The 26,639-nt window shown below is 42.0% G+C and overlaps 1 protein-coding gene across 1 annotated transcript; it reads right to left on the reverse strand.

Moving 5' to 3' along the window:
- Positions 1-1,146: 1,146 nt before the first annotated feature.
- On the reverse strand, positions 1,147-26,633 carry PRPSAP1 (phosphoribosyl pyrophosphate synthetase associated protein 1). The gene is made up of 10 exons (XM_019745634.3): positions 25,956-26,633; positions 23,072-23,124; positions 21,465-21,531; positions 11,473-11,645; positions 9,974-10,089; positions 9,466-9,521; positions 8,181-8,326; positions 3,303-3,373; positions 2,421-2,567; positions 1,147-1,884 (listed from the first exon to the last, which is right to left on the reverse strand). Exons 1-10 carry the CDS (start codon positions 26,123-26,125, stop codon positions 1,726-1,728), a joined length of 1,158 nt encoding a protein of 385 aa, XP_019601193.1. The 5' UTR covers positions 26,126-26,633; the 3' UTR covers positions 1,147-1,725.
- Between the last annotated feature and the right edge of the window lie 6 nt (positions 26,634-26,639).

Here is a 26,639-nt window from a genome sequence, read left to right on the forward strand (position 1 = left end):
GACGAGTGTGACTGCTGCTACACTGGCTACGGCCGGAATGTCAGTTCCCGGAGTCCTCCTATTGTCACCTTCATGTCCCTGAGGCTTGGCATCATGCCAGGCACATATGATGCCAGTGGAAAGAGCATACTTTAACATATTCTAATCGTAATCCCAGGAAATATATTGTACTAAATGCTTTTGCTACTTGAATACATTTAAAAATGTCTACTCCTAGAGACATGGGGAAAAAAAACATTAACCGGAAGTATAAATGGAATTTTCGAGTTGAAAGAACCTTACCTTTCAATTGCAAACCTCCCTTTTTACTACTGATGATGAAGGCCCGGGAGGGACTAGTCATCTGCCTGACCCTAGGAACAAGAACCAGGGCTCCTGAGAACAGTCTACTTCCTCTCCCCCAGGCTAATCATTTTATAATTAAATTTTTTGCTCAAAATTCCCCTACTTGGACTATTAACAGAAGGCAACTCATTTGTACGCTTGAAAAGCTGATGTGCTCAGTCTTGATTGTGTGTTCGGGAATTTTCTAATCATTAGGAAAGGGATAAAAATGTCAAGGAAACTTCCTTACAGAGAAGTACAATTGTACAAATAAGCAAACTGTCCTTTATTACCTCTCAGGAACTAAAAGAACCAATGAGCAATTCCAGTTCATTTCCTAGCACACACTCCTTCCTGTTGAATGCAGGCCTGACCTGGACCGATTAAAAGGTATAAAAAGTTTATGTGATATTTGCAGCAAGGCTTACCTGACAAATGGGGGATAAATTAGAATTGCGATTAACGTAATTTTAAATGTTGGGTGGAGAGGCCAAGTGCAGTCCTAAGGAATGCAATAAACATAAGTGTCACCTATAACACAGGAAAAAGTACAATTAGTCTTTCTCTCTCTCTCTCTCTCTTTTTTTTTTTTTTTTACAAATTTAGATCTTAACTATTAATGTACCATTCAACAAGGAGTTCACTGCCATGCCTAGAAAGGGGTGGAACCTTCAGAATGAGACTCAGGTCTAAGGTTTGGGACCAGCCCTGGACCTAACCCACCCTTCAAAGTATTCCCTTGTCTTCTGCAGAGTACAGACAGAATTTTGTCACCGTGAAGCCGGACAGTGGGCAGCCCTGCAATGGAGTGAAGAGACGAGCAAGACAACAAATTCTTTTATTTGTACTTTCAGAGCATCGCAGACACCTAGAGCGAGGGTGTTATTCTCTAATATGGCGTCCTTGCTAGGGAGCAACGCTACAAATGCTTCATCGTTCAGTGGTGGTAGGCACATCAGTGTCTCAGAGAAAAATACGGTTCTTTAGAAAAGATTTACATGAACATGACTAAAGAGAGGACGACTGGAATGGAAACAGTGCCAGGGCCTCAGCTTTCCCAACCAAGTTCAACATTCACACACACGTTTCCCCGCAGCTGAGAAGGAACATTATAGAGTTAAAACTTTATCTGCCTTTAACTACTTTTTAGCCTCAAAAGATTTTCAGATTCTTTTCAGGAAAGTGTAACTTGTTGAAGGAACAAGATGATGAGGGCAGACATTGAAGGCCATTTATCCATTAGCTTTGTCTCCCTCTTGACTATCTTAATGCCTCCTACCTACCAGACTTGGTGAGAGAGACTATCTGACTCCCTGGAAAGGAAACATTGTGTACATAATTGATGGCACTGCTTTTTACATGTTTTCCTTAGGAGTTCCAAGGTCAAGGCAACCGTGAAAGCTAGTCATCCACAGTGATGTTCCGGAAAAGGTACGCCATGGACTCTCCATTGTGGATTCTCCGAATTGCTTCAGAAAGGATCAGACTGATATCCACAGTCTTTATCTTGGGACACTGCAGCTTCTGCACCTCGTGAGGGACAGTATTCGTCACCACCACCTAGTCATGGCAGCAATGGAAAATACTGTTACTGACGTGGTCCCTTACATGGTCACTCAGAAAAGCTTACCCAACATTTAGTACCTACAGCCCAAGTTCCAACCTGCTAAGCCTTATTGTACTGAGTACAATTTTTACAAAGTAAACCAACTTTACACAAGGGAAAGGTTTCATGGTTCAAAATGTAAGATTATGAATGTCATGGGCTTGTTTCGTATGTAGAAATGACAGGGTACACCTCAGCACTGCATTAAAACTTTCCTATTGTTGGGGAAGAACTCAAATCTTGAGAGAAACACTACTTTAGTATAAAATTATACTGAAATTCAAAATAGTGAAATACATAAAGCAAATCTTCATGAAAGCAGACATATATTCCTAAATACGTATCTGCCACAACAAATGGCTAGCCATCGAAAGCACTCTTTCATAGGTCCTCTATAGAGGGGGTAAGCAATAGTGCCTGGGTCATTTTATTATTCCCAGAGAAGACAGCAGCAATCCTGACTCGAGCCAGGTGCTCTAAGCAGACTGACCTCATCGATGGAGGACTCCTCAATCAGGCGGGGAGCCTCTGCAGACAGGATTCCGTGAGTGGCCATGACATAGATCTTGTAAGCGCCTCTCTCTTTCAGGATCTCAGCAGCAGCAACAAAACTTTCCACGTCATCAATAATGTCATCCTGAGAAGAGACCAGAGTGAGTGTGAAGGAGCTACCCTCCAGACACCTCTCTGCTCTTCTCCACACCTGTTTCAGAGGATGTCAGAGCTATCTGCCTGGGTCAAAGGTCAAGCACCCAGCAATGGGGACAGAAGTACACGGACTGTACTATGCATGGCTGTCGGTGCAGCTCCAGTTTAGGACTGCCACGACTCATCTCCCTGTTTCAGGTTTCAGATTAATCCTGCAGAGCCAGTGTCCCATTTACTTTTTTCCAAGAGAGAGTTAAATGAGAGGAACAAAGAAATGAAGTGAGCCATTACGAAGCACGATCCTGTGGCCCAGCAAAGGCACTTAGAGCTGGGAGCAAACACATCATGTTAAAGCACGAAGAATGAGACATTTGTTCTCATTAGTAAAAACAGAACAGCTCATCTTTAGTTCATCTCATGGCTCTAAAGCTCACGGTTGAGTAGTCGGCTGGTTGGATGGAACTTACATCCCTTAAGACAAAGGTTACTTATGGGGTTGAATTTTCTTATGGGAGTTACTGTGCTCTTTTTACACCTGTAGGTTATAATAATCCCTGTTCATCTATATAAAGATTTCTGCTTGTCCTAAGGGAGTCTGGATGAGAAAGGATAGGTGGATCCATTGAAATCTATCATCGTTACTGGCAAAACAATCCACAGCTGCATGACCTACTCAGAGCCAGCAGTGTCATCTGTGCACATGAAGGAAGACACGTGACCATACCACTATGATTGCGATGCTCCCTCCAACATCTCCGACCACAGTGATCGGGGGCTTCTCTTTGGCCATCATCACTAGCAAAACAAAACAAATGACAAGACCCCAGTCAGTCACGCATCACTGAGTAAATGTGATCACAACCTCATTCCCTGCCTGGAAGTGGTGGCAAAACCACTGCAGACCAAAAAAAGAAGCGGCAGCAGCAGATTTCTCTACAATGACCCCGGGCTCTGTCAGAAAGACTGTCTAAAGCAGCGCTGTCCGATAAGAACAGAAGGAGAGACAAACGTAATTTTACATTTTCTAGTAGCCACGCTAAAAAGTAAAAACACATAGGTGAAATGAATAGATTTTATTTTACCTAATTACCTAATATATCCAAAATACAACGTTACAATGTAATCAATATGCAAATTTATTAGAAATGTTTTACATTTTTTCATACTAAGTCTTCAATATTTGGTGTGCATCTGACACATACTGCACTTCTCAGCTGAGACCAGCCAAGTTTCAAGAGTACAAAAGCCATGTGTGACTATCAGCCACCAGTCGTTAGATAGAGCAGGTCTTCAGATGGAGTAGCAAAGCCAGGGAGACCCCACCTACACAGAAAGGCAGTAGCAATGCCACTCAGAATAGAAACATCCAACTCTGAGACTGACAAATAAATGCAAAATGAATGCCACTCTGTAGAAAATCAAACAGGGAAAGGCTGCCACATAAAGAGCTGGCATTTTGTTTTCTTCCAAAGTAATCTTATTTGGACAACGTAATCTTATTATCAGATAACTACACCATTGACATAATCAGAGTTTCCTGAAAATAAGGAACTTGAAAACGATAACTAAGAGTCCATTATCCTTTCCTGATTTAATTAGTCCTGAAGAGGCTTCTTATCTCACTACAAAATTTATAGTTGGAAAAGGTCTATCAGTGCACAAAACAAACTACAGGATAGAGACGGGAAAAGAGAATTCACCCTCAAAAGGAGGTTAGGGGAAAAAACCCACAACATTTCAGAAGAATAGGCTAAGGATTCTACTTTTCTGGAAAGCTTTTTATTATTATGAAATATTTATTAAATTAGTGGTGGGGGAGGGAGAAGAGCCTACAATTCAGGGTAATTACATAGTTTAGTAATTATCAGCAAACCATCCATTTTAGCTCATTCCTATCTATAAGCACTGTAAACCTCAGAGAACAAGCGGGCCTTTCTGTATACCAGCAAATGTGCTGAGCTGAAAATTCAGCACTATTTTACTGGCAAATTTCAGTACACATTTCCTGCTTTCCCATCCCAGAAACAAGGGCCAGTTCTTGAATTTGGAGTCAAAAAGGCTCTGCATTCAAATATCACCAAAGGGGAGAAAATAAATCACCAACATTAGGAAAAGCTTCCTCAAATTCTGTCTTTAAATTAAACCATGTGGGTAAGTGGTTGTGTTGACCTACCCACTTCTTAAAAGAGATGCGATCCCTTTTGTTGACCATTTTCTTCTGTATAAAAGGAAAAAGATTGCAAGCCAATATCGCTCAGCAAAGATCAATAGAAATTAAGCTATAGTTTGATGCAGAAAACATGTCACAATACTCCTGTCTACTTTCCTCTAAGCCTACCTCTCCCAAAAACCTTTTGTCAGTCTGTAACGAGAAACACAGGCATATAGCTAGGATGGATGGAGAGGTAGATGCTCTATGCTTTTAAAAAGCAAGTCTTTCTCCTATGCTCATTCCCGACTTAGAACTGGCTTTAGGATCTGGATAAAACTGAACACGTAATTTGGTGGCTACTAAAAAACAGAGACAGACTATATAATAGGGTCAAGGGGAACAAAAATGGTACCTGATAGGCTTTTTTAAAAAAAAGCCAAAGATTTCCCAATAGCTTGCCCAGAAAATAAAACACCAAAACATTAAAATTTTCAGCAAAAGTAATGTATGTAACTTCAAGTCAAGGATCAAGGTGCTTAAACTACCCTGTGCATAAGGTTCTGCTCTCTTTCTCCATTTTGTCAAACAAAACCCAGACTATTTAAGAAACAAATGAATTGGGCACCGTTACTGTGGGCAGAAATCAATGTTAAAATTCTACCAACTTACTGTAGTAAAAATGTCAATTTATCAAATGATTTCCAATGTTCTTATGAAGTAGAAAGTTGGCACTTTCCAAGTAAAATAATGCTACATTAACAACTATCCTTAGATTTCACACACACACACACACACACACACACACACACACACACACACTTTTTTTAAACTCTTTCCCCAGAGTCAATTAACCAAACTTTTCTCTCCTAAAATAAAGAGCTAAGAAAGACTACAGAGCATATTCATTCTTTACTCATTTTGATCTTAGTCTATTTCTAGTTCAATGGAATATCAAACTTTATCAACAAACTGACATTAAAAAGAGATATAAGAAATAAAATCAGGTCTCCGGCAGAACTAGACTGAAATTATTTTCAAGCTCATAACTCTCCATGCAAACAAGTCAAAATTTACATTTGACAGATGCTCAAAGAGAGCTAATTCTCTTTTTCACTTTAGTGGTGAAAAACATTCTTCACTTATAAAATTAACAAGCCAGGAAAAATCAAGCCAGACAAGGTGACTTCCTCTCATTTTTGTAATCCAAACTCTTAATTTTCACCATTGTGGCAAACACGGAGCAGAGTTGAGGGGAACCACTGACAATCTTTTCAAAAAATACAATATTTTCAAATTCCTTTGTGGAGTTATTGTTGTTCGATTAGTTGTAAATTCCAGGGGAGTTTTACAGAGGCTCACCTCACGCCACGATTTTGATGGGTTCTGGTCTATCTTTTCAAATTCATTAGCAACCCTTTCCATGAGAGAGACATGGATTCTACCTTATGAAAGAAATGTACAACTTCACTTTTAACAAATTACTCTAAAACAGGGTTTCTCCACCTCAGCACTGACATTTTGGCCTGGATCACTGTGACACTGAAGGAATGTTCAGCAGCATCTCTGGCCTCCACTCACTCCATGCCGGCAGCGCCCTACCTGCCCCCTGGTTGAGACAACCAGAAAAGTCTCCAGACTGCCAAAATCCTCGGGGGGGGGGGGGGGGGGGCCAGGGAGGTGGCAAAATTGCCCTCAGTTGAGAACTACTACAGCTCCAAAAGAATGGCTTCCAGGAAGATAAAATAGTTCATCTTTCTAAAAGATGCACAGACACTGAGGGTGAATATTTGCTTTCCTTTGGCCTTGTCCTCACATTCTAATATCTTCCTCTTTGTTGCTATTAAATAAACTGTTGAAACATAACTGATAAAGAAATATAAAGCCTATTTAATTTGGAAGGTACAATTACATGTACAAGAAATATTTTTTCCAGGATTCTTTTGACTAAATCTATAAAAGAGAATCATAAAAAATGACTCTGTGGCAACTGTAAAAGTTGCAATATATGATACACAAGATGACTGGGGGGGGGGAAACACTGTTATAATCAATCATAAGTAACAAAGCAACATTCCCAGAATAGAGAATCTCACTCACCATATTAAAATATTTTACTTCTTGGAATTTATCCTATAAATACATTCGGTCACTGATAAAAGACCGTAAGTCAAGGTTAGTCATAGGCAGTGGTAATTGAGTGGACACTCTGAAGCCCAAATCTTTACACTAAACCAATTGGGCTAATTCTGGGGCTAAGAAAGTACAAGATGAACATGGAACATCTAGTTGTACCAGAAAGTAAGGAAGTATCAAAAGACGATAGGGACATGCCGAAAGAACACAGGAGGCAACTTAAAGGAGCTCTTTTTAGCCAAGTCTGTGACAATTGAGCATTAAAATAAATAGTAGCAATGCATTGTAACACACTGAATAAAATAAGATTCTATGACTCCATACTCATATAAATGAATAGATACTTAGGGAAGAAGGGGAATTAGAAAAATCAACATTTGACAATAATCATAGTAATAACGGATTCAACCTAATCATGAGGAAACAAACAAGCCCCAGTTAAGGAATATTCTACAAAATAACTGGCCTGTACTCTTCAAAAATATCAAGGTCATAAGAGACAAAGAACAGAGGAGCCATTCCAGATTAAATGAGACTAAAGAGAAACGACCACTGAATGCAACGTGTGATCTTGTATTGGGTCCTAGTCCAGAAAAAATCTATTTTCTTTTGCTCCAAAGGACATTGATGGGACAACTGGCACAATCTGAATAAGGCCTGACAATAGTATTGTAACAATGTTAGTTTCCTGAGTCTGACAATTATAAACAATTAGAATGTTTACACCTTAGATAGGAGCCTGTCTGAAATACCCTGTCTGAGGTGTAACCATTCTAATGTTTTACTACTTTGTTAATGTCTGTATGTTTCTGAGACATGGCAAATAGATACATATTTAAAAAAAACACAAAACTCCTTCCTCTAAAAAGCATAATGTATCTTCCAGGATTGAATGCTGGTTATTGCCAGTCAAAAATTCCATGGAGATAAGCAGAAGTCTGTCAGGTCCAAGGGTTATATTACTAATACAAGTGCTAAAAGTTACCTAAATCAAAGTTTTCTATCACCCACTGTAACAAAGTAGAAAAGCTTAAGATTTCACAATGTGACACATGCAACTTTTGTACTAAAGCTAAAATTATTAAATTATTTCACACTCTCTGAATGCTGAGTGCTACCCAGATAAGTGCAGCTGTCCTCTGCTGATGTGCATAACACGATCTGCTTTTCCAAAAGGGGAAATCAATGCAATACCATTCAATTATTTTAAAATACCAAGACAGCATACAGCCACACAAGTATTAACTCCTAGCCATTCATACTATTCAAAACTTGCTTCAATTTACAAATAAAATGAAAACATAGAGCCAATCTTACATGGCAACTCCAGGCCCGGGTGGACAGTAGCATTTTTGACCATTGGGGGAGAATGACGACCATCATCCATGTCCAGCTCTGCACACTGAGCTTCTCCATGGATCACGGCTAAACCCAGGCGGAGTCTCTCAGCATATGACTGGGCCCTAAGAGAAAAACAAAGGGGAATGGTGAAATTCATGGGAAGAAAGCCCAAGCGTCACTATTCCGTCACTTTATTAATCATAAACTAAAAATATCATTCGATCTTTTGGAGACATACAAAGGGATTATCTATATAAATCAGAATGTGGGACCCAGGCCGGAATGTAAATGCCTCAAGAAGCACGAGTTGAGATGTGGGCTAGTACCCGATTCTAGATAATTTTGGTGTTACCTTTTGTCCAATATTCTAACACTCATCTTCAGAAGAAATAACTTTGTTCAAAAAGGTCTCCCAAAAACCATTGTCTGAAAAGTACTCATGGCCCTTCTGTTTTCCTTTTCCTGAGAACTTGAAGGAAGAATTTCATTTTCTCCCAGAAGAAAACGGAGTACCATATTTTGTCATGTAGGCATATGATGCGTACTTTTTTGCCCAAATTTGTGAGGGAAAAATAAGGATGGGCATTATACATGGGTAGTACTAATTCTGTCTCTATATAAATGTTTGTAATTCTTTTATTTAGGCTTATGAGTTGAAAGTGTAACTCTAGAAATCAATAACATATCTGTATGCAAAATAATACCCTGGAATATGATAATTGGTTTTGTTGAAGTTACTTACAATGAACTTGCAACGACGAAGAGTTCTTGGCCTTCTATGATGTGTAAATATCGTAAATTTGTTACCGGTACATAAAATTTCTTGTACCTTGTATCTGTTCCTGTGTTTTGTAATTATTTGTTAACATAAAATTTCTTGCACCATAATGTGTTAAAAAATAAATGCTAAAATTCCTTTATAATACAAAAAACAAGTACCTAAATGTAAACAAATAAAAATTTGAATGAAAAAATTAAAATGATTTTTTTTCCCCTGAAAATTTGGGCCAAAAACGTCGGTGTGCATTATACACAGGAGCGCATTATACATGGTAAAATGTGGTAATTCAGAGAAGCACCTGTGTTGTTTGGAGACTGGAGATAAGTAAAGCTGTGGTGTCGGAAGTGACAAGGCTGTGGGGAAAGCTCAAGCAAATGAGCTTTCATGGGCTACACTGCGATGGACGCTGGGTACCCAAACTGCTCATTCTGCCTTCAGAAAGCACTCATAGGGATTTTTATAAGTGTCTGGCTTATTTACCTTTTTGCAGCATCAGGAGACTTAGCTACAATGACTGCATTTCTGTAATTTGGAATCTAGATTTGGAGGAAAAATAAGAAAATACTGAAATGTTATCAAAAAATAACACCTGGACACGGGTGTTACACTTTTTCCTCTTAAAACAATGATCCATACTAGCAACTAAGTATCCTAGAATTTCATTCACATATCTTAGAATTTTAACACTTCTCAATGAACATCATTGCAAAAGTACTGCTACACCAAGAAAATAAAAAATAATTCATTCCTAAAACCTTCATTTTAGAAAACATAAGTGAATTGCTAATGATACTTAGATACCATTTTTAATGTCTTTGAAACACATGATCCTCCGTGCCTAAATGCTGACCCTATCTGGCTGCCTCGGGCATTAAGACTTAAGAGAAAGATCACTTGATGGGCCTTTCAATGTTGAAATCTGATACCAGAGAAAAACTACATGGGATCTCTTTTGAGGACAATGGGGTATTTGCTGGTGGCTCCTCACTTCTTCCTGGATATACTGAAGCAGGAAAGGTGAGGCTCTAAGGTTGTCCACGGGAAAGCTGAAAAAGCCTTGTATTTCCTTTTGATGAAGATCCATAGTGATAATGTGAGTTAAACCTGAAATTTTAAAACAAAAAATTACAAAGTTCACCCCTACAAGTAAATGTCTACAGTGGACACAAACTAGATGCCCAACTCCTGTTTCCTAACAGAAGGCTGAAGGCAGGGGGTATTGTTAACAAGCACATACACTACAGACTATACGCTACAGACTTTATTTGTAACCTTAACAAAACTTAATGACTAAAGGAGTCTATCACTTTCCACATGGACAAAGAACTGAAGCTGAGAAGAAAAGCACTCTCCTCTACTATGATCACTAGCTTCGTCCTCAAAATTGAGAAAAGAAAATACAGGCAGAAGAAAGATGTGAAGATGGAATTAATAAATACTGAAACTAAAATAGATGGAAAAAATAGTAAGATAAGGCCTTGATTAAAGAATCTAAGAAGAAATATTAAAGAACTGTGGCCAAGGCAGAAGGAGTAAGAAAGCAAAAGCCAAGTCATACGCATATTAGATGAAAAGGAGCTCATATAACACAAAGATAAGCTATTGACGAGTTTAGATCAATCCCTTTGGATCATAAAAGAATAGGTCAAGAAATATATTCTTACAGAAAAACAATGAAGACAGACTCTTAGAATCAATAGTAGTAAACAAAAAAAGAGGTACATATATAAATACACTGCAAATGGCCAAAGGTCACAGCGAAAGTTCCAGACCAAAGAACCAGTATTACTTGTTCTTTCAAGAAACTTTATACATTTTCAGAGAGAAAGGATTTCAAATATGTTGCCAAGGACTCAAAAATATATTAGAGTTCTCAAATAAACATCAGGCAAATAAAATTCCAAAGACTGTAAAGTGTTATTACATTTGATTCACAGGCCAGAAAGTATGTCACTGCTACAAAAACACACAGAACAAAAGCAATGAAAATGAACTGCTATACAGAAAGACAATCAGGGAGGGGGAAAAAAGAGTATATAAGCTAAAGAAATAGTATAAAAAAAAATCCAGTCTGCATATGATATACATAAATAGAATTTAGCTAACTAAGGCGAATACATAAACCTAGGCCTGAAGCTCAAAAAAATCACATACGAATGCCAAGATCGCCAGTTAAAATTTAATGATGATAAGATGAAATGTAAAGGAAGTAAAGAGAATGCTAAAAAGGCCAAGATTAGAGAAGAGCAGAAAACACTGAAGCAGATACTGCCACTCTAAAAGAAGAAGCAGAGAAAAAAAGTAAAAGTAAGAATTTATACCTGAGCTCACATATCCCTAACCAGCACTACGCAACAGGAAACAAGAAAAAGTAGTTAGTGAACAGCGTTTAGAGGAAACAGGTCCCATACTAGATCAGCGGATACTCCTGAGCGGGGATGAGACCTACATAACAGCGCGGATCCCAGAGTCCTCGCCCCCACTCACCCGCTTTCGCCAGCATAGACGCCAGAAGCTTGCACACAATGGAGCCCCTCTTCCTCATCTTGCTTTGCTTGCTGTAGGGGAAATAAGGGATGACTCCGATAATATTCCTGGCACAGGAAGTCTTCAGTGCGTAAGCCATGATCAGTAACTCCATCACAGCTGTATTCACATCTCTGCAACAGTGAAAGTTCGTATTTTTGGATTAATCTCATTTACTGGCCCCTAGAAAAGATCTCAACCTTACCATGAGCTGCTGTGATGGTGTTAGAGTCATTTTATCTCCATACTAGCATGTGATGGCACCTCACATACAGGCGAAAGCGTATTAACTCTTCTTTTTAGCTGCGCAAACTCTGGTTTTCCTCTGTGGTTACCTAAATCCACAGCTCAGTTATCCACGCTCACCTCTGCCTAGATCTGGTCAGTGACGGTCACTGGAGTGGCATGCGAAGCAGACATCAACTGCTGGTGACCAGAGCTCACCAGCACCTGTGGGAACCAGCCCAGGGATTCAGACTCGGGCCAGCATGCTAGCACCTGGTTTTCCTGTGAACGCCGAGGGAAAGCCACCTGCCTTCTACTGAGCTGTCATTATCAGAACAGATCTGGTATCTTTTTTCTTTTTGGGGGTGGAGGATGGGGGAGTAAAAGTCTGGGAAATTATTTTCCAAAAATCTCCCCCAGCCCTTCTTTCCTTGACATACACAGATTCCTAACAAAGATGACCCGGACAGACAAAAAAGGAAATATGAATATGAAAGGTATTCAAAGAAAAGGCTATTTCCAATTTTAATGAATGAGGATTGCAACCCTTTGCTAAGGCTGACTGAGCCTCAGGTGGGCTCTGCCCTTAACAGACGCCCCTCTTTTGCATCAGGACTATTATCTCCCTGGCCTTCCCCAGACAGACCGGGTCGTTTCCCATGTCTCAGCTCCTACCTGTATGAGGAATAGGTTCTTCAGGTGTCAGGTGTTACATGATCTGATTCAAAGCAGGGACGCTCCCCTTATTGAGAGCAAAATGTGGAAAGCCTGCCATCCACATAGTAGAGACTCAATAAAAGCGTGTTTTTCAGCCTGTAGGACAGGCCACTCCCTCCCAGGCTCTTCCAGCTTGTTTACCCCTCTCTCTAAGGGAATCTAACCATCCTTAGAGCGCCTGGAGGTGAGCTCTGCAGACATCCTTTTATTGTGACCATGTTTTCCATTTCCACTTTCAACTCGTGGAACTTCCAACCTTGCCTTTGAATCTGGACTTTTTTCATAACTAGTTCAGGAATCTGTCATAAAAACACTTCTCCCAGAGGGTAGGTATAATTGATTTCAGGGCTCAATTTCAAGACAACTACTAAGACATTCCTTTCGGGGTGCTGATAGGTTACATCATTTTCCAGTTATCACTTCCTTCCTCTGAAATAAATTGGAGCGTTTTTCTCCCTCATACTGTCGATGTAAGAAACGTCTAAACCTATAGAGAATTTTTAGAAGAGTTTATTTGAGCCAAAACTGACAACAATTGCCAGGAAGCAAGATCTCAAACGCTTCAGAGAATGAGTTTTGCAGTTTCTTTTGTGCACTTGAAATTAAGGAGGGGACGTAAGGAAGATGATATGGAGGGGGCAGAAAGCGAGGCGGGGACTGGCTTACAGGACAGTTAAGACTAGGTGCTCCCTTGGGGGTTAATACCCGCTTCGAGGGGTATTACTCCTGGCATTTCAAAGGTGTGTTAATCTAGATGCACAAGAACATGGGCAGGACTGGCTTAAAACCTTTCACCAAAAAAGATACAGGCCTGGGGTGTGACTCCCCGCCATGGCCTGACTTAATCACAGCAGCCCTTTTCGTCCACAATACTCCCAATGCAATAATGTCCCAAGTTAGGCATCAAAAGGTCAGAGAACATACAATCTTTTGGTATTACCAGGACGGAACACTTATCAAACACATTCATGGTACCTAGGAATTCATAATACTTGGTCCATTTTAGATCATTCATCCACTGAACAAATATTGATTGAGCAACTTGAGTGAGGCCCTGTATTAGGTGGGAGAGATAAAATGGTAAACAAGCTGACCACGTCTTAGGGGAATGCTGGAGACCCACAACGGCTCACTCTTTGCTAAGCATTTGTCCCAGGAAGGAGCATGACTAACTCATGTAAGAATATTCCCCTTCCCAAACACTTGTACACTTTATTCCCTTCCCACATCAGATCACCTAAATTGATGACTTGTGGGCTCTGACAGTTAAGCTGGAAGTCAGAATAGTACCTGGAGGGCAATATGTAAAGAACTCAGGAGTCCATATCGACACTCGACACCAGGCATCATACATACTATAGCAAAAGTCGTCTTCCATATATAGACTGCGTGTCAACCTTAGAAATCAAGTTAGAGCTTCCTTAACCTTCCACTTGTGTGCTATGCTCCACTGGACAGGCTTCTTACTGCAGGTCCCTCCCAATGCCGACAATATGTTCAGAATTGAAGTTAATAGAAAAGATTCTGGGAGACTCTGTCTGGGTAGTGGGTTTTCAGCTGGCATTGGAATAGCATTTATAATACACAACCATGATACAATGAGGTTTGGATAGCACACCACGAGGGTGGCCCAGAAAGTAAGACGTCAATGCAACGAGAACAATTCTGGAGGAGCCCTGATTTCAGAATAACTTTTCTTCCATTAATTACTAATTTCTCCCTTGAGGTTATTATTTTCCACCTTTTCTTCTTCCTAAGACTTATGCCAAGAGGTTCAACACCCTCCAGCCCAAGGTTAAGGAAAGCCTCCCACATCCCACCCCTTACTGGCCGGAAGGCCACAAAAGGGCCTTTGTCACCCTGGCTTTCCCCATTCACTGAGGGACATTGGACAAATTGGACAGCAGGCGGCTCCTCTGTGGGCCAGCAGGGTGAAGAAAAACTGGCTGGCAGTCTCTGCTTTATCTGTTCCCTAAGACTGTTCCAAGTACACCCTGGCTTATTCTTGGTCTTTGTATCTAAGTAGGACACTCTTAATTGTTTACCAACTATTTTTCTTTTCCCTAAGATAATCACAGCCTACATTAAACTTGGTCCTTACTGCTCTCTCCTTTTCAACAGGCAAAAAGGAATGTGAGGTGAGGAAACAGACATGTCCTATATATGTCAATTAAGCTGCCTAGGTTTGCCACTGGCCAACACCATAGATGGTAACGAGAACATGGTTATGGGGTTCGACTTACCCCACCCCCATCTCCAACAATCATTCATCTGCAGCAAATAAGTTGTAAATGTGCTTCTGGTGAGTCTTCTTATGTGACATGAACATACTAGAACTTGTAACATAAACACAAAAATTTTCCTTCAAAAAATAGTTTGTAAGCTTCATTTCTATGTTACTTAGTTCCATCGCTCAGTATTTAAAAGCTCCTTGAGTACCACACTGTGTTCTGACTTATAATAAATATATATGTGGTCTTCTTTCCCATTTCAGGCACAAAGCACCTAAAACCTCTGGAATTTCCTACATGATGAGAGCGATAAAGGTTTTTTATGTTAATGAGGTGACTTTTGGACTGCACCTAGGAGGGGGGCTGGTTGCCAGGGAGATGAAACATGTGATTGGAGGGTTGGAACTTTTAGCCCCACCCAGCTGACCTCTGGGGAGAGGAGAAAGGCTGGAGGTTGAATCAATAATTACCAATGGCCAATGATGTAATCCAGCATGCCTACGTAATGAAGCCTCCATAAAAACCCAAAGGGAGGCAGTTTGGAGAGCTCCAGGGTTGGTGAACATGTGGAGACATGGCGTGAGCGGTGCCCTCAGAGGGTGGGGAAGCTCCACGTCCCTTCCCATTACCTCGCCCTCTGCATCTCTTCCATCCGGCTGTTTCTGAGTTACAGCCTTTTATAATAAACTGGTAATGTAGTGAGTAAGGTGTTTCTGAGTTCAGTGAGGCACTCTGACAGATTAATTGAACCCAAATAGGGGGTCATTGGAACCTCCGATCAGTGGGTAGGTCAGAAGCAAGGTGACAACCTGGACTAGTCACTGGCATCAAGTGGAGGGGGGGTAGTCTTGTAGGACTGAGCCTTCACCTGTGGGACCTGAGGCTGTCTCCAGGTAGGTGGTGTCAGAACTGAGTTCAATGGTGTTGGAGAACTGCTCTGTGGTGTGGTGGGAAACTGCCCACACACACATCGGAACTGGGTGCAGAAACAGGCACATTTCAATTACTCAGCATAATTACTCCACTCAGAATGGCTTTCTGCTATTCCCCAAAATTAAATCCATCCTCAACAACCAAAAATGTACTGTGACTGGAGTTGTCAAAAGAAATATGCTGCAAGTTCTAAAAGTGGCTCCAGAAGATGAGTTCCAAAGCTATTCTGAGCAACAGCAGCATCAGAAAAAGGTATTCAGTCATGGGCCGCATAACGACGTTTCCCATAAGATTATAATGGAGCCAAAAAATTCCTGTCGCCTGGAGACTTCATATCCATCCTAACATGTTTGTGATGCTGGTGTAAACAAACCTACTGCACTGCCAGTCGTGTAAAAGTACAGCACATACAATTACAGCAGTAGGCTCTACCATCTGGGTTTGTAGACGTGCCCTCCACGATGTTCACATGGCAGAATCACCTAACGACGTGTTTCTCAGAACATGTCCCATCGTGAAGTGGCGCGTGACTGTATACTGTATCTCAGGATGTCCACTCTGAAGGCGATGAGCTCAGCTGAATGTCTAAGCTTCAATCTGTCTAAAATCAGCCTTATCACCACAGATAGCACCCCCCTCCACTATAGAAAATTGTGTACAGTCTATTCCTTCATCTATACAACTATATATAGCAGATAATACTAAAAACCCAAATTCTTTGTGTTCTTTATTTGGTACTAAAGTATTCTGCAGTCAAGCAATAAAAGTACTAGCTCATTGTGGCAAACCCAGTGACCTTTTCTATGGGACACACACACACACACACACCCTCTTCTCCTTTTTCCACATTTTTCCTTGTCCATCCCCATCATCCTAAGAGATACAGGAACTACCAAGTGAGGATATTTTTTTTTTGATACCTACAAACTGAACTACCAAACTGACATTGAAATTGTTAAAGATTTTGCTGACCTTGGTTCCATCATCAATTCAACTGGAGACGGCAGCCAAGAAATCAAGAGAAGGGTGAGACTCGGGAGGACAGCAATGGAAGAATTAGGAAAAATCTCCAAGAGCAAAGATGTGTTATTAGAGACCAAGGCTAAGCTCACCCACACCCTCGTATTCCCAGTCACTACATATGAATGTGAAAGATGGACAGTGAAGAAGGCTGGCAGGAAAAAAAATGATTCACTTGAAATATGGTGTTGGAGGAGAGACCACCAGACAGAGGAACAAGTGGGTCCTAGAGCAAAGTAAGCCTGAAACATCGCTGGAGGCAAAAATGACAAAACTGAAATTGTCCTGCTTCAGGCACATCACAAGAAGGCTGGGTTCGCTGGAAAAGACAATAATGCTGGGAAGATGGACGGCAGCAGGAAAAGAGGGAGACTGAATATGAGCTGGACTGAGCCACACAAGAAGCCACAGGCAGGAGGCCACAGGAGCTGAGCAGGGCTGTGAGGGCGGGACGTTGTGGACGTCACTCATGCAACGGTCCCCAGGAGTTGGAGCCGACTCAACGGCACGTAACACACATACTACCAAACTGAACCACTGGGAAACAACTGTGGCTTCTGAACAATCTCACAGCAAGTACAGTAAGGGAATTGCACCTTCTTCAGTAAAATTATTGTCATGGTTATTCTACAAGATTCACTCTCTGCACAGCAACTCCACAGATGGCTCACTACCTCTTCTTTTAGTCAAATTTTCTAAAAACCCTAGGTTCAAGTAAATAAAAAAATGCATATTTCCCAACTAGCCATTAACCAACTCATCTTACCATGCTTATTTTGTCCTTGTCCTGGCAAACACCTACAAATTGATGACCCTTCATTAGTGAAGTTCAGTCTATATCACTGACCCTAGTAACACTCTAGACTATGCATGTTAAATATTTACCTTGAGCATTCTTCGTTACTATGAGAGAGCGAACCAAGAATTCTATAAGCGCAACTACTTAGTAGGAAGCAAAGGAGACTAACTGCTCTGAGATCACGAGAGGACAGCGTTGTTAACGGTGAATGTTCTTTGGCCATGTCCTTTTGACTATGAACTTCTGTTTATGACATGTTAAGGGAATTCTGAACTAAAACCAGGAATTTCAAAGTACAGAAACAAAGCCAAAGGTCTTTTCAATTTCAGATGAGATCCAGTGGGAGAGGAAGTAACATCAAGTATTAGGGACTCACTGAGATCTAAGAACAGAAAAGGGGAACACAATTATTTTATGAAGATGGAAATGTACAAAAATTGTATAGTATTCATTAATTCACTCCACAAGGATTTGAGGAATTAGTGACATAGGTCAAAATCCATTTATTCATTAAGCAAAAGTGTTTTGGGTGCTGGAGACACAGCAGTAAACAAAGAAAAATATCTACCTTCATGAAGCTTATATTCTAATGGGGATATGGAAGGAGACGTGTTATAAAAAAAAGGAAATTAAGGAGACAGTTGTGTGCTGGCACACAACTGACCACAAACAAGGCACCTTTCCTAGAGAATTCAAAGTCAGAGCTCAAATTCTAAGTTAAGCTGGAGACCTGTGAAGTAATGTTAACATTTCTTTAGATAAACAATTCTTTTGCTATCATAAATTCATCAGGGGAGAGGAAAGAGACTTTACTAATGAACCCTGCCTTTGGACTTACACCCCCCGATTTCCTGGAGGTTCAGTGATAAAGCTGGTCCATCTACGGCTATGGTGCCCGAGGTTCTGCTCTTCTCCACCCCTCAGTAAACTAGTAAAGGGCTCTTGGCAGTCTAGTGGCTAAGCCATGGATCTGAGGTCCCATGAGGCTCTTTCCTATGCCCTAAGGAACTCAAGAATTTGGGAGAAAAAAAAGTGATGACACTGCAACCTTACTATTTATTACCAATAAAAACCAGGTCAAGGCCAGAAGGCCAGGGAGCAGCCATAGGCAGTGTCAGGGCCCCCTTACCCCATGAATTTACTCCTCGGCAAGCCCCTCAGGTCTTCCCCTCATTTCAAGATGCAATATCAAACAAAACCCTCAGCAAAAGACCCGTCATTAAGAGGCAAACAATACAAAACCAACAGTGCTGGAGGAGACATCAATTGGTATGTCCTCCATGGAGGGCAGTATAGACGTATCTACAAGTATTACAAGTATTACAAATGTCTGCCAACGCGGCCACATCTATCAGTGCTACAAATGCATGGATCTGTACAGCCAGCAATTTCATTTCTGGGAGTCTGCCTAAGATACACCCGAAACATGGGCAACATGATGTACACACAGGATATTCCACGGCAGCACTACTGCGTTAGCACAAGACTAGAGAAACAATCAGATACGTGCCTGGCTGACGCAATATTGGTACACACATATAATACATTACGAAGCAGCAAAAAAACACGGTGAAGAGAACACAACTCCACTCCTGTGGTATTCCTTCCCCAAATACACAACCTGAATCCCATCACCACTGTGAAAAATGATATAAACAGAGCCACTTCAAAATGGAGTTGGAGCCACCATCCCAGAGGAAGTGCCTTGCAGGTCTTATTCCTCAAACCTGTGGAATGTTGGAACTGGGTAAAATAACCTTGGACTGGGCCAAAGCAACACTGTATTCCAAACAACTGTTTGCAAAGCTAACAGGAAAGCACACATTCTGACTGCCAGACTGAAAATTAAAGTCATTCATTAGAATTTGCACCATCATGTGTAGCTAAAGAATAACTTAGCTTATTTGCACAATAAGAAATCCTTCCTTGGGCCATCACGGTGGCTCAGGTGGTTGGAGTGCGGTGCTCCTAACACTGAGGTCGCCAGTTCGATTCTCACATGGACCAGTGAGCTGCGCCCTCTACAGCTAAGATTGTGAACAATGGCTCTCCCTGGAGCTGGGCTGCTGTTTGCTGTGCGGGCTGCTGTGCTGCCGTGGGCTGCCGTGGGCTACCGTGTGCTGCCAGGAGCGGCTGGTGGCCAGCGTGAGCGGCGGCAGCCAGCGTGAGCGGCTGTGGGCCTCTGTGAGCGGCGAGCAGATGACCAGTGACCGACTGCCTCAGCTGTGGGGAGCGCAAGGCTCGTAACACCAGCATGGGCCAGGGAGCTGTGTCCTACACAACTAGACTGAGAAACAACGGCTTGAACCGGAGTGGCCGGGGGGGGGGGGGGGGGGGGGGAGGTGGAAGAAAGGGGAGGCAGAAAGAAATTTCTTCCTTGACTTATTAACACCAATAAAGAATTCCCTCCTTCTATTCATGTAACTATTCCCCTTCTCTTTCTCATAAATACCCCGGCCTTCATCCCCTAATCAGAACACTATGTGGATTTCTGCCTGAATCAGTGCTTCCCAATAGCTACTCTTTGGATCTTGATAAAGGCTTGTTGCCTCTCACTTTGGCCTTTTTATTTTTAGGTTAATGTAATGAAATATCTAACAAACCAAAATTGAGGAATATTCGATGAAATAAACTGGCTAATGTGCCAAAGTTGTGAAAGTCAGGAAAGACTCAGGAAGTGTCCTAGACCGGAGAAGACTGCAGAGGCATGGCAGCTACGTGCCACTTGAGATTCGGAACTGGCTCCTTGTGCTATGAAGAGCATTACTGGGACAACAGGCAAAGCTTGGACACAGTCCGAGGATTAGATGGCAGGTAGAAGCAAGCATTAGCATTTCCACTCTGAGGGCTGCATTGGGGTTATGTCCAAGCCAAGCCCTTATTTGTTGGAATCACACACTGAAGTATTCGGGGCGGTGAGGCCTCAGGTTGACAACTTACTCTCAGATGGTAGCACCAGACCTGCAAGTTTTCAGTAAGTTTGTGATGGTTTCAAAGTGAGATTTTTTAAAAGGCAGCTCTTTATCTGCTTTATGTGCTAATATAGTACGTTGTTTTATTTTTTAAAAGTTCAGCACAGAGTACATTAGACTCCTTTTGTGTAAAAATTAAGAAAAATATATAAGCAATTGCTTGAATATGCATAGTCTCTGAAAAAAATACATAGGAAATGGATAACAATTGCTGCAGGAAAGTGGGGGACGGGGTGGTTGGGGGCAGAAGGACACGTCTTTATATATTCTTTAAAAATAAACCAGGCAGATAAAATTAAAATTACTTGTATTTTGGTTTCGAGGAACACTTGAATTGTGGAGCCTAAATTTGTATACACATATAAAAAAGATAGAGGAAAAAAATAGCTATTTAAAGTAGTTATCTCAGAAAGGACTGGGGAGTAGAATGAGGGCTGGGAAGTTTTGTTCTTTGATACACATTTCCATAATGCCTGTATTTTTAGGCATGAACATTGTCTTTATAATCAGAAAAAAAGTATTAAAAAGAAAATACTTAGTATCTACCAGTTATCACTGCAGGGGAATTGTTATATTTGGGTTCAAATCTGTGACCTTGTGCCTCCCTCAGACACAGTTTTCTCGATCCCCTCAAAGGCGGCTGTGAAGGGCAGTTTTCTCCTCTCTGTACATTCAGAACACCGGATACTTCTGCTGACCAAATGTGTGGAGGAGTTTTCTCACATCAAGTAATACTTAGGAGTCTCCGACACCAGCTGGATGTCCTGCAATTCAACTCAATTCTGACACTGTCTCCTTGGAGAGCAGCGTCAGATCCTACAGGCTAGACAACACCCCTTCCCCCACTTCGACAACTGCCAAGTCCAGGCAACCACCTGTGACTGTGACTGACCCGCATAAATCAGACGTTCCCGTGACCCCCTCCTCCGGTTCTACTAATTTGCTAGAGCAGCTCCAAGAACTCAGGAAAACAGTTTAACATTTATAATTTAAAGAAGAACAAATTGTTGTTCATATGAAAAGCTAATGAATTGTGTCATAAAGTAGCGCTCTTACCTGGGTATGGTCTGTATAATGAAGATATCTTGGCCACGAACAGATTCTTTTATTTCAACTCTTGTTTCTGAAAAATAAACATGCTCTGTAGTTTCCAGGAAAGCACTTCATGATGCAATCATCAGGCAGCATTTGGAGTAAAGAGGAATCTAAAGCAGCTCTTCACTTAATGCGTCACGACAATTCTGAATAGATCTCAGAATGACATGCACACAGATTTTAAAAAGTCAAGTGAAGGGGGAAATTAGCCAAAAAGAGACAAGAAGGCAAAAGTAACAAACAGATCTACATAAAATCTCAGGGTCCAAAAAAGAAAATCTGTCACCAAAATAATGGCAAGATACTTGGGGGGGGGGGGGGGAGAAGGGGGGTCTACAGCAAATAAAAAGGCCAAAGGTTACCATCCTTATTATTCTTTCAACAAATGCTGAGGCTCCCTGTGTGCCAGGCCCTGTGCTGGAGTCACGCAGTGGAGGACCTGGACCGAGGGCATGAGGACCAACCCAGGGAGACAGCGCAGCAGTGCCGACGGCTGGCAAACTGTTCAGCACAACGTGCCAGAGCAAGACCAGCCATGATAAAGGAGAAAGAACAGGGGGCTGGGAACAATGGCCGCATTGCAAGCTGGACTGTGCAGTGAGGAAGGGAGTATGGGAACAAGCAAAGATGTGGAGACAGAGTGTGCCAAGCACAGGGGTGGTCAGTCAAGCTTCTAAAGTCACCAAGGAAGAAGTTACTAAGTGTGAAAGTTGGGTGAAGACTATCTGGGGGTTAATTCTAACACACACGTAACTTACATACATCCTGGGAATGTGTGCTTTCATTAAACTCTCATTCCTTTTTGAATACTTTGCTTTATTTTAGATTCCCCAAACATCAATTGTCTTAGTAATTTATCTCCTCAAGCTTCTTATACCATAGATAATTCTACCTCAGGAAGAGAAAAAGCAGCACAGAATCATGAATCCACGCTTCCGACTTTGAAAAAATAATTCCATATTACTTGGTACTAACTTGTCTTTGCAATGAACAAGGGCACTACCACCTGAACTGTTTGGCCCCACTACAAGATTTATAACGCAGCGTTCCTAGGACACTGGCCATCTGCAAAGTGCCTTCAAGTATCATCATTTAATGTCAGAGTCCCCACGGAAATCCAGAGGGTAGCAAGAACAGGTCACCAACCCAGGTGATAGTACACAAGAGACCTGGGAGAAAAATTTAGAGATGAAATGAACGGAAGGAGGGTTTTTTAATAAGTCATCACTATCTAGTATCAGATTGCACTTGGTGCCATTTGATGACTTAAAGAGACAGATAAAAGCGAAAAGTATTTACAATAGAGCCCAATAAAGAAGAAAAAACTTATTCTCTACATCTCTCCTTTTCTCATTCCGAAATGACAGGATGTTTACATCACCTCAGAAAAAGAGGAAAGGAGACTTAAAGGAGAACAAAGAAGTCAAGATTTCAAGGGAAGCATAGCATGATGACTTACACCTCTGATGTGAAAGAGAAAAAATCTGTGTTACACACGAGTCATATTTGCCTTTTAATTAAACACAGTTTAGAGAACAAAAAATGTTTAAGCAATAATTTTAATTTACCTCCATTGGTCTCTTGATATACCACAGATTTCCCCAATTCAGCACCAAGACGCCTGCAGGGAGGAAAAAAAAGACAATTAAGAGTGCTCTTTCTAAAAAAAACTGCAGTTCATGTACATGTCTAACAAAAAGACTAAAAATAACTAGACTGACATTCTTTCCCAAATAACTATTTAGAAAGTTTAATTCATAAGGAACTAAAAATCCACGGTCCCTGCGTAAGCAGCTTCAAGTGTTCACCATTCTGTAATGAAATGCTTTACTGGAACGAGCCCACAACCAAAGTTTAATGTCTAGTTTATTGTTTTATGAGTCATAATTGTCTTGGAAAAGCATCCCTAAACAAATACTTGGTTATGAGCAATAATTCCAAAAACACAAGCCTCAATTGTCAAAAGCATATAGACTTTAGTGCCATTAACCAAATGCAGTGTGAATCTTGTTTGGATCCCAATTAGAACAAAGCAAGTGTAAAAAGCCCTTTTTGAGACAATCGGGGAAATACGAAGAAGGACTGGATACTAGATATTAAGCAATTAAGTGTGTTGTATTTTTGTTGTTTTTCAGTTGTTATCAGTTAGCATTACCATTTTATGAGTGAAGTGATATGATGTAAAGTTGGAATCTGTTTAAAAATACTCCAGCCAGCAATGGATTATCATTCAGCCTTAAAAAGGAATGAAATTCTGGTACGTGCTACAACATGGATGGACCTTGAAGAAAGTATTCTAAATAAAGGACGTCTTGGACACAAAAATACAAATACAACATGATTCCACTGATAGGCAGTATCTAGAGTAGTCAAATTCACAGACACAAAAGGTAGAACAGAGGTTACCAGGGGCTGGGTAGGGGGAATGGGAAATTAGTGTTTAATGGGGAAAGAGTTTCTGTTTGAGATCATGAAAAAGTTCTGGAAACGGACAGTGGTGATAGTTACACAACACTGAATGTACGCGTACTTAATGCCACTGAACTGTGCACTTTGAAATGGCTAAAATGGTAAATTTTGTTATGTGTGACTTTACCATTAAAAAAATACTCCAGCCAAAAAAAAAAGAAAAACGAAAGCGAGGGATAGGTGGAATAGATGAAACAAGATTAACAAAGAGCTGCAAAGTGCGGAAGCTGGATGAAGGATACAGGGGGATCATGGTAACACACATGTAACTTACACATATCCTGGGAATGTAAGACATCTAACTTTTTTATTGATTAATGTACATCATCAAAAAAGTTTGCGAATCCCTGCTTGAAGTTTATATCTGAAAGGAATCATGGAAATAAAATATCATAACCTCAGGGGTCAATCTAATCTAAAGATGTTCAAACTCTGCTTTGTGGAAAAACCTTTTTTTCAAATAAAATCGTACTGAGAAATTCAACATATGAAAGAGATAAGAGAAGTAATTACAAATATTATTCACAGTAACTTAAAATCTTTCTGGAACAAAGCAGGGAAGAACCTAACATAAAAACAAAACAGCAAAAACATTTTAAATGTGCCCTCCTTCTTTCTGTTTTCTCTCAGCAAGGTCAACGTATGGTAACTCTGACCCAAAATAAACAAACACAAGCTTTATATTTAAAATTAGTTATTTCAGTTGGCCTCAAAAAGAAAGACAAATAATCAGGGGTTAGAAACAGAAATTAAGTAGTAAATTGCCAAGGGATTTTTTTACACTTCTAATCTCATAACTCCAACTGAACACAGGTATTACTGAGTAAATATGACTAAAGTTTCCACTTTCTTCTACATTTCCACCTAGAACTTAAAAATATATTCATGCCTTTATTCATCAACTCTGAAAAACTCACAGAGGAACTCTAACATAAATTGTTTAAAATGTGAAAGTGACTATACTGTTAAAAGACAGGCTATTAATTTTATGTTTTACATTTGTAACAAGTTTACTTGGAGGGCTCATAAAGCTCTTCCTCTATGTTAGGGCTGGGGACTCTCCACAAGAGTCAACTAGAAAAGAGACCATGTAGATAGCCTATGCTTGCTATACACGATTTTGTTCATGCTCAAAACATTCCTGCCCGATAGACAGAATCATTCTTATTTTACAAGTGAAGTTCAGGAAAATCAAGTCTCTTGCCCAGTACCAGTAAGTGGCAAGACTGGGAAGGCATCTCAGAGCTGTCTCAAGGCCACTAGAGACCACAGGCATCCTTGGGTTAAAAAGACAAGGAAAGGCAATGCCTTGACTTCAAATGACTGATCCACCTTAAATTGACTTGCAAAATACGGTCAGACCTATCATTTCTATCACCAGCTCCAAGTCTGCTCCCCTGGAGTTGCCTTGTTCTCGCGAACCTCGCCACACCTGGCTTCTGTGGCTGCACCGTGCGCCCCCAGGGCTGACCACCTGCCGCCTTCCCACGGCACCCACCCCGTCGGGTCCTCCGTGTTGTAACTACATCCTGGCCTCTGTCTCATTGAGGAGGCTTGGGAATGGCCATGACCAGACTCTGAGATCAATTCCACCTCCGGGAAGGGGAGCAGACCCAGAGCCAGCCCGTCTCCAAGGCGCTCGCTCCGGGGGTTACAGACTCCTCACCACTGCTCTGGGCTGCGGGATGTGGTGACGAAACAAGGGCGTGCGGTCCAAGTAACAGGGGTGGGGGTCGGGGGTATTAGGTCATTAAGAGCCCGCCGAATAGGGCGGGGGGTGGGGATGGGAGTGGGACGCCTTCTGTCACCTCCAAGGGTTTGTCCAGCCCCGAAACAGCAGGATTCTGAGACCTCCTCCCCCGGGGCAGGGCGACAGGACCAAATTATCCCTCAGCCGGTGGAGGCCGTGGAGGGGAAGAGGAGCAAGACGACCTCCGGGGAGGGATCCCTCGGGGCGTCCCGGGCCCCCGCCCCCACCCTTACTCGGTGATGCGCTTGGCCAGCTCGGTGCAGGCGGCCGTGGAGTTGGCCGAGAAGACTCGGTAGCCGGTGCGGGCGGCGTTCATGGCCGGGCGTGCGGCGGGGCTGGCTCGCGGGGCGCGGAAAGCCGAGGACACGGAGAGCGGGGGCAGCAGCAGTAGCTTTTTGGGCATCGTCCGGCCCGAGGCGCAGTTACAGCCGCCCCGCGAGGGGCTGCAGCGGGAACGGCTCCGACTGAGGCGGCTGCGAGGCCCGGGGGTCCGGCTGGGGAGGGCGCCGAGAAACCCGGCACAGGAGGGGAGAGGTCCGAGACCCTCACCCTCCTCGTACCAAAGGCCACAACGAGCTCTAGCGGAATCCTCGTCCCCTGCGACCGGCACCGCAGCCGCCTCAGAGCCAGTGGCGAGGCCGCCGCCCCCTCCGGGGATCTGGGACTTCGAGAGGCACCGGCTAGAGCGCCCGCAGAGCCGCCATCTCCGATGAGGGCAGGGCGGCGGGCAACACTCTAAAAGCCTGTTCTCAAAGGAAATATCAGGGATTCTCCCCGCCTCTTGATTGCGTCACTCCCGCAGGAGCTGCTCTGCTATCACGTTCTTGGGCCGTGCAGCCTGACTTGATGGTGACCCCAGCCCCCAACTTCCTGCCAGGATCCAAAATGTCTGCCTCGGAGGAGGTGGACGAGCTAGC

The sequence above is a fragment of the Rhinolophus sinicus genome, chromosome 12 (genome assembly GCF_057876585.1).
Source record: "Rhinolophus sinicus isolate RSI-liver-muscle chromosome 12, RSI-T2T, whole genome shotgun sequence".
In the NCBI taxonomy this organism is placed as follows: domain Eukaryota; kingdom Metazoa; phylum Chordata; class Mammalia; order Chiroptera; family Rhinolophidae; genus Rhinolophus; species Rhinolophus sinicus.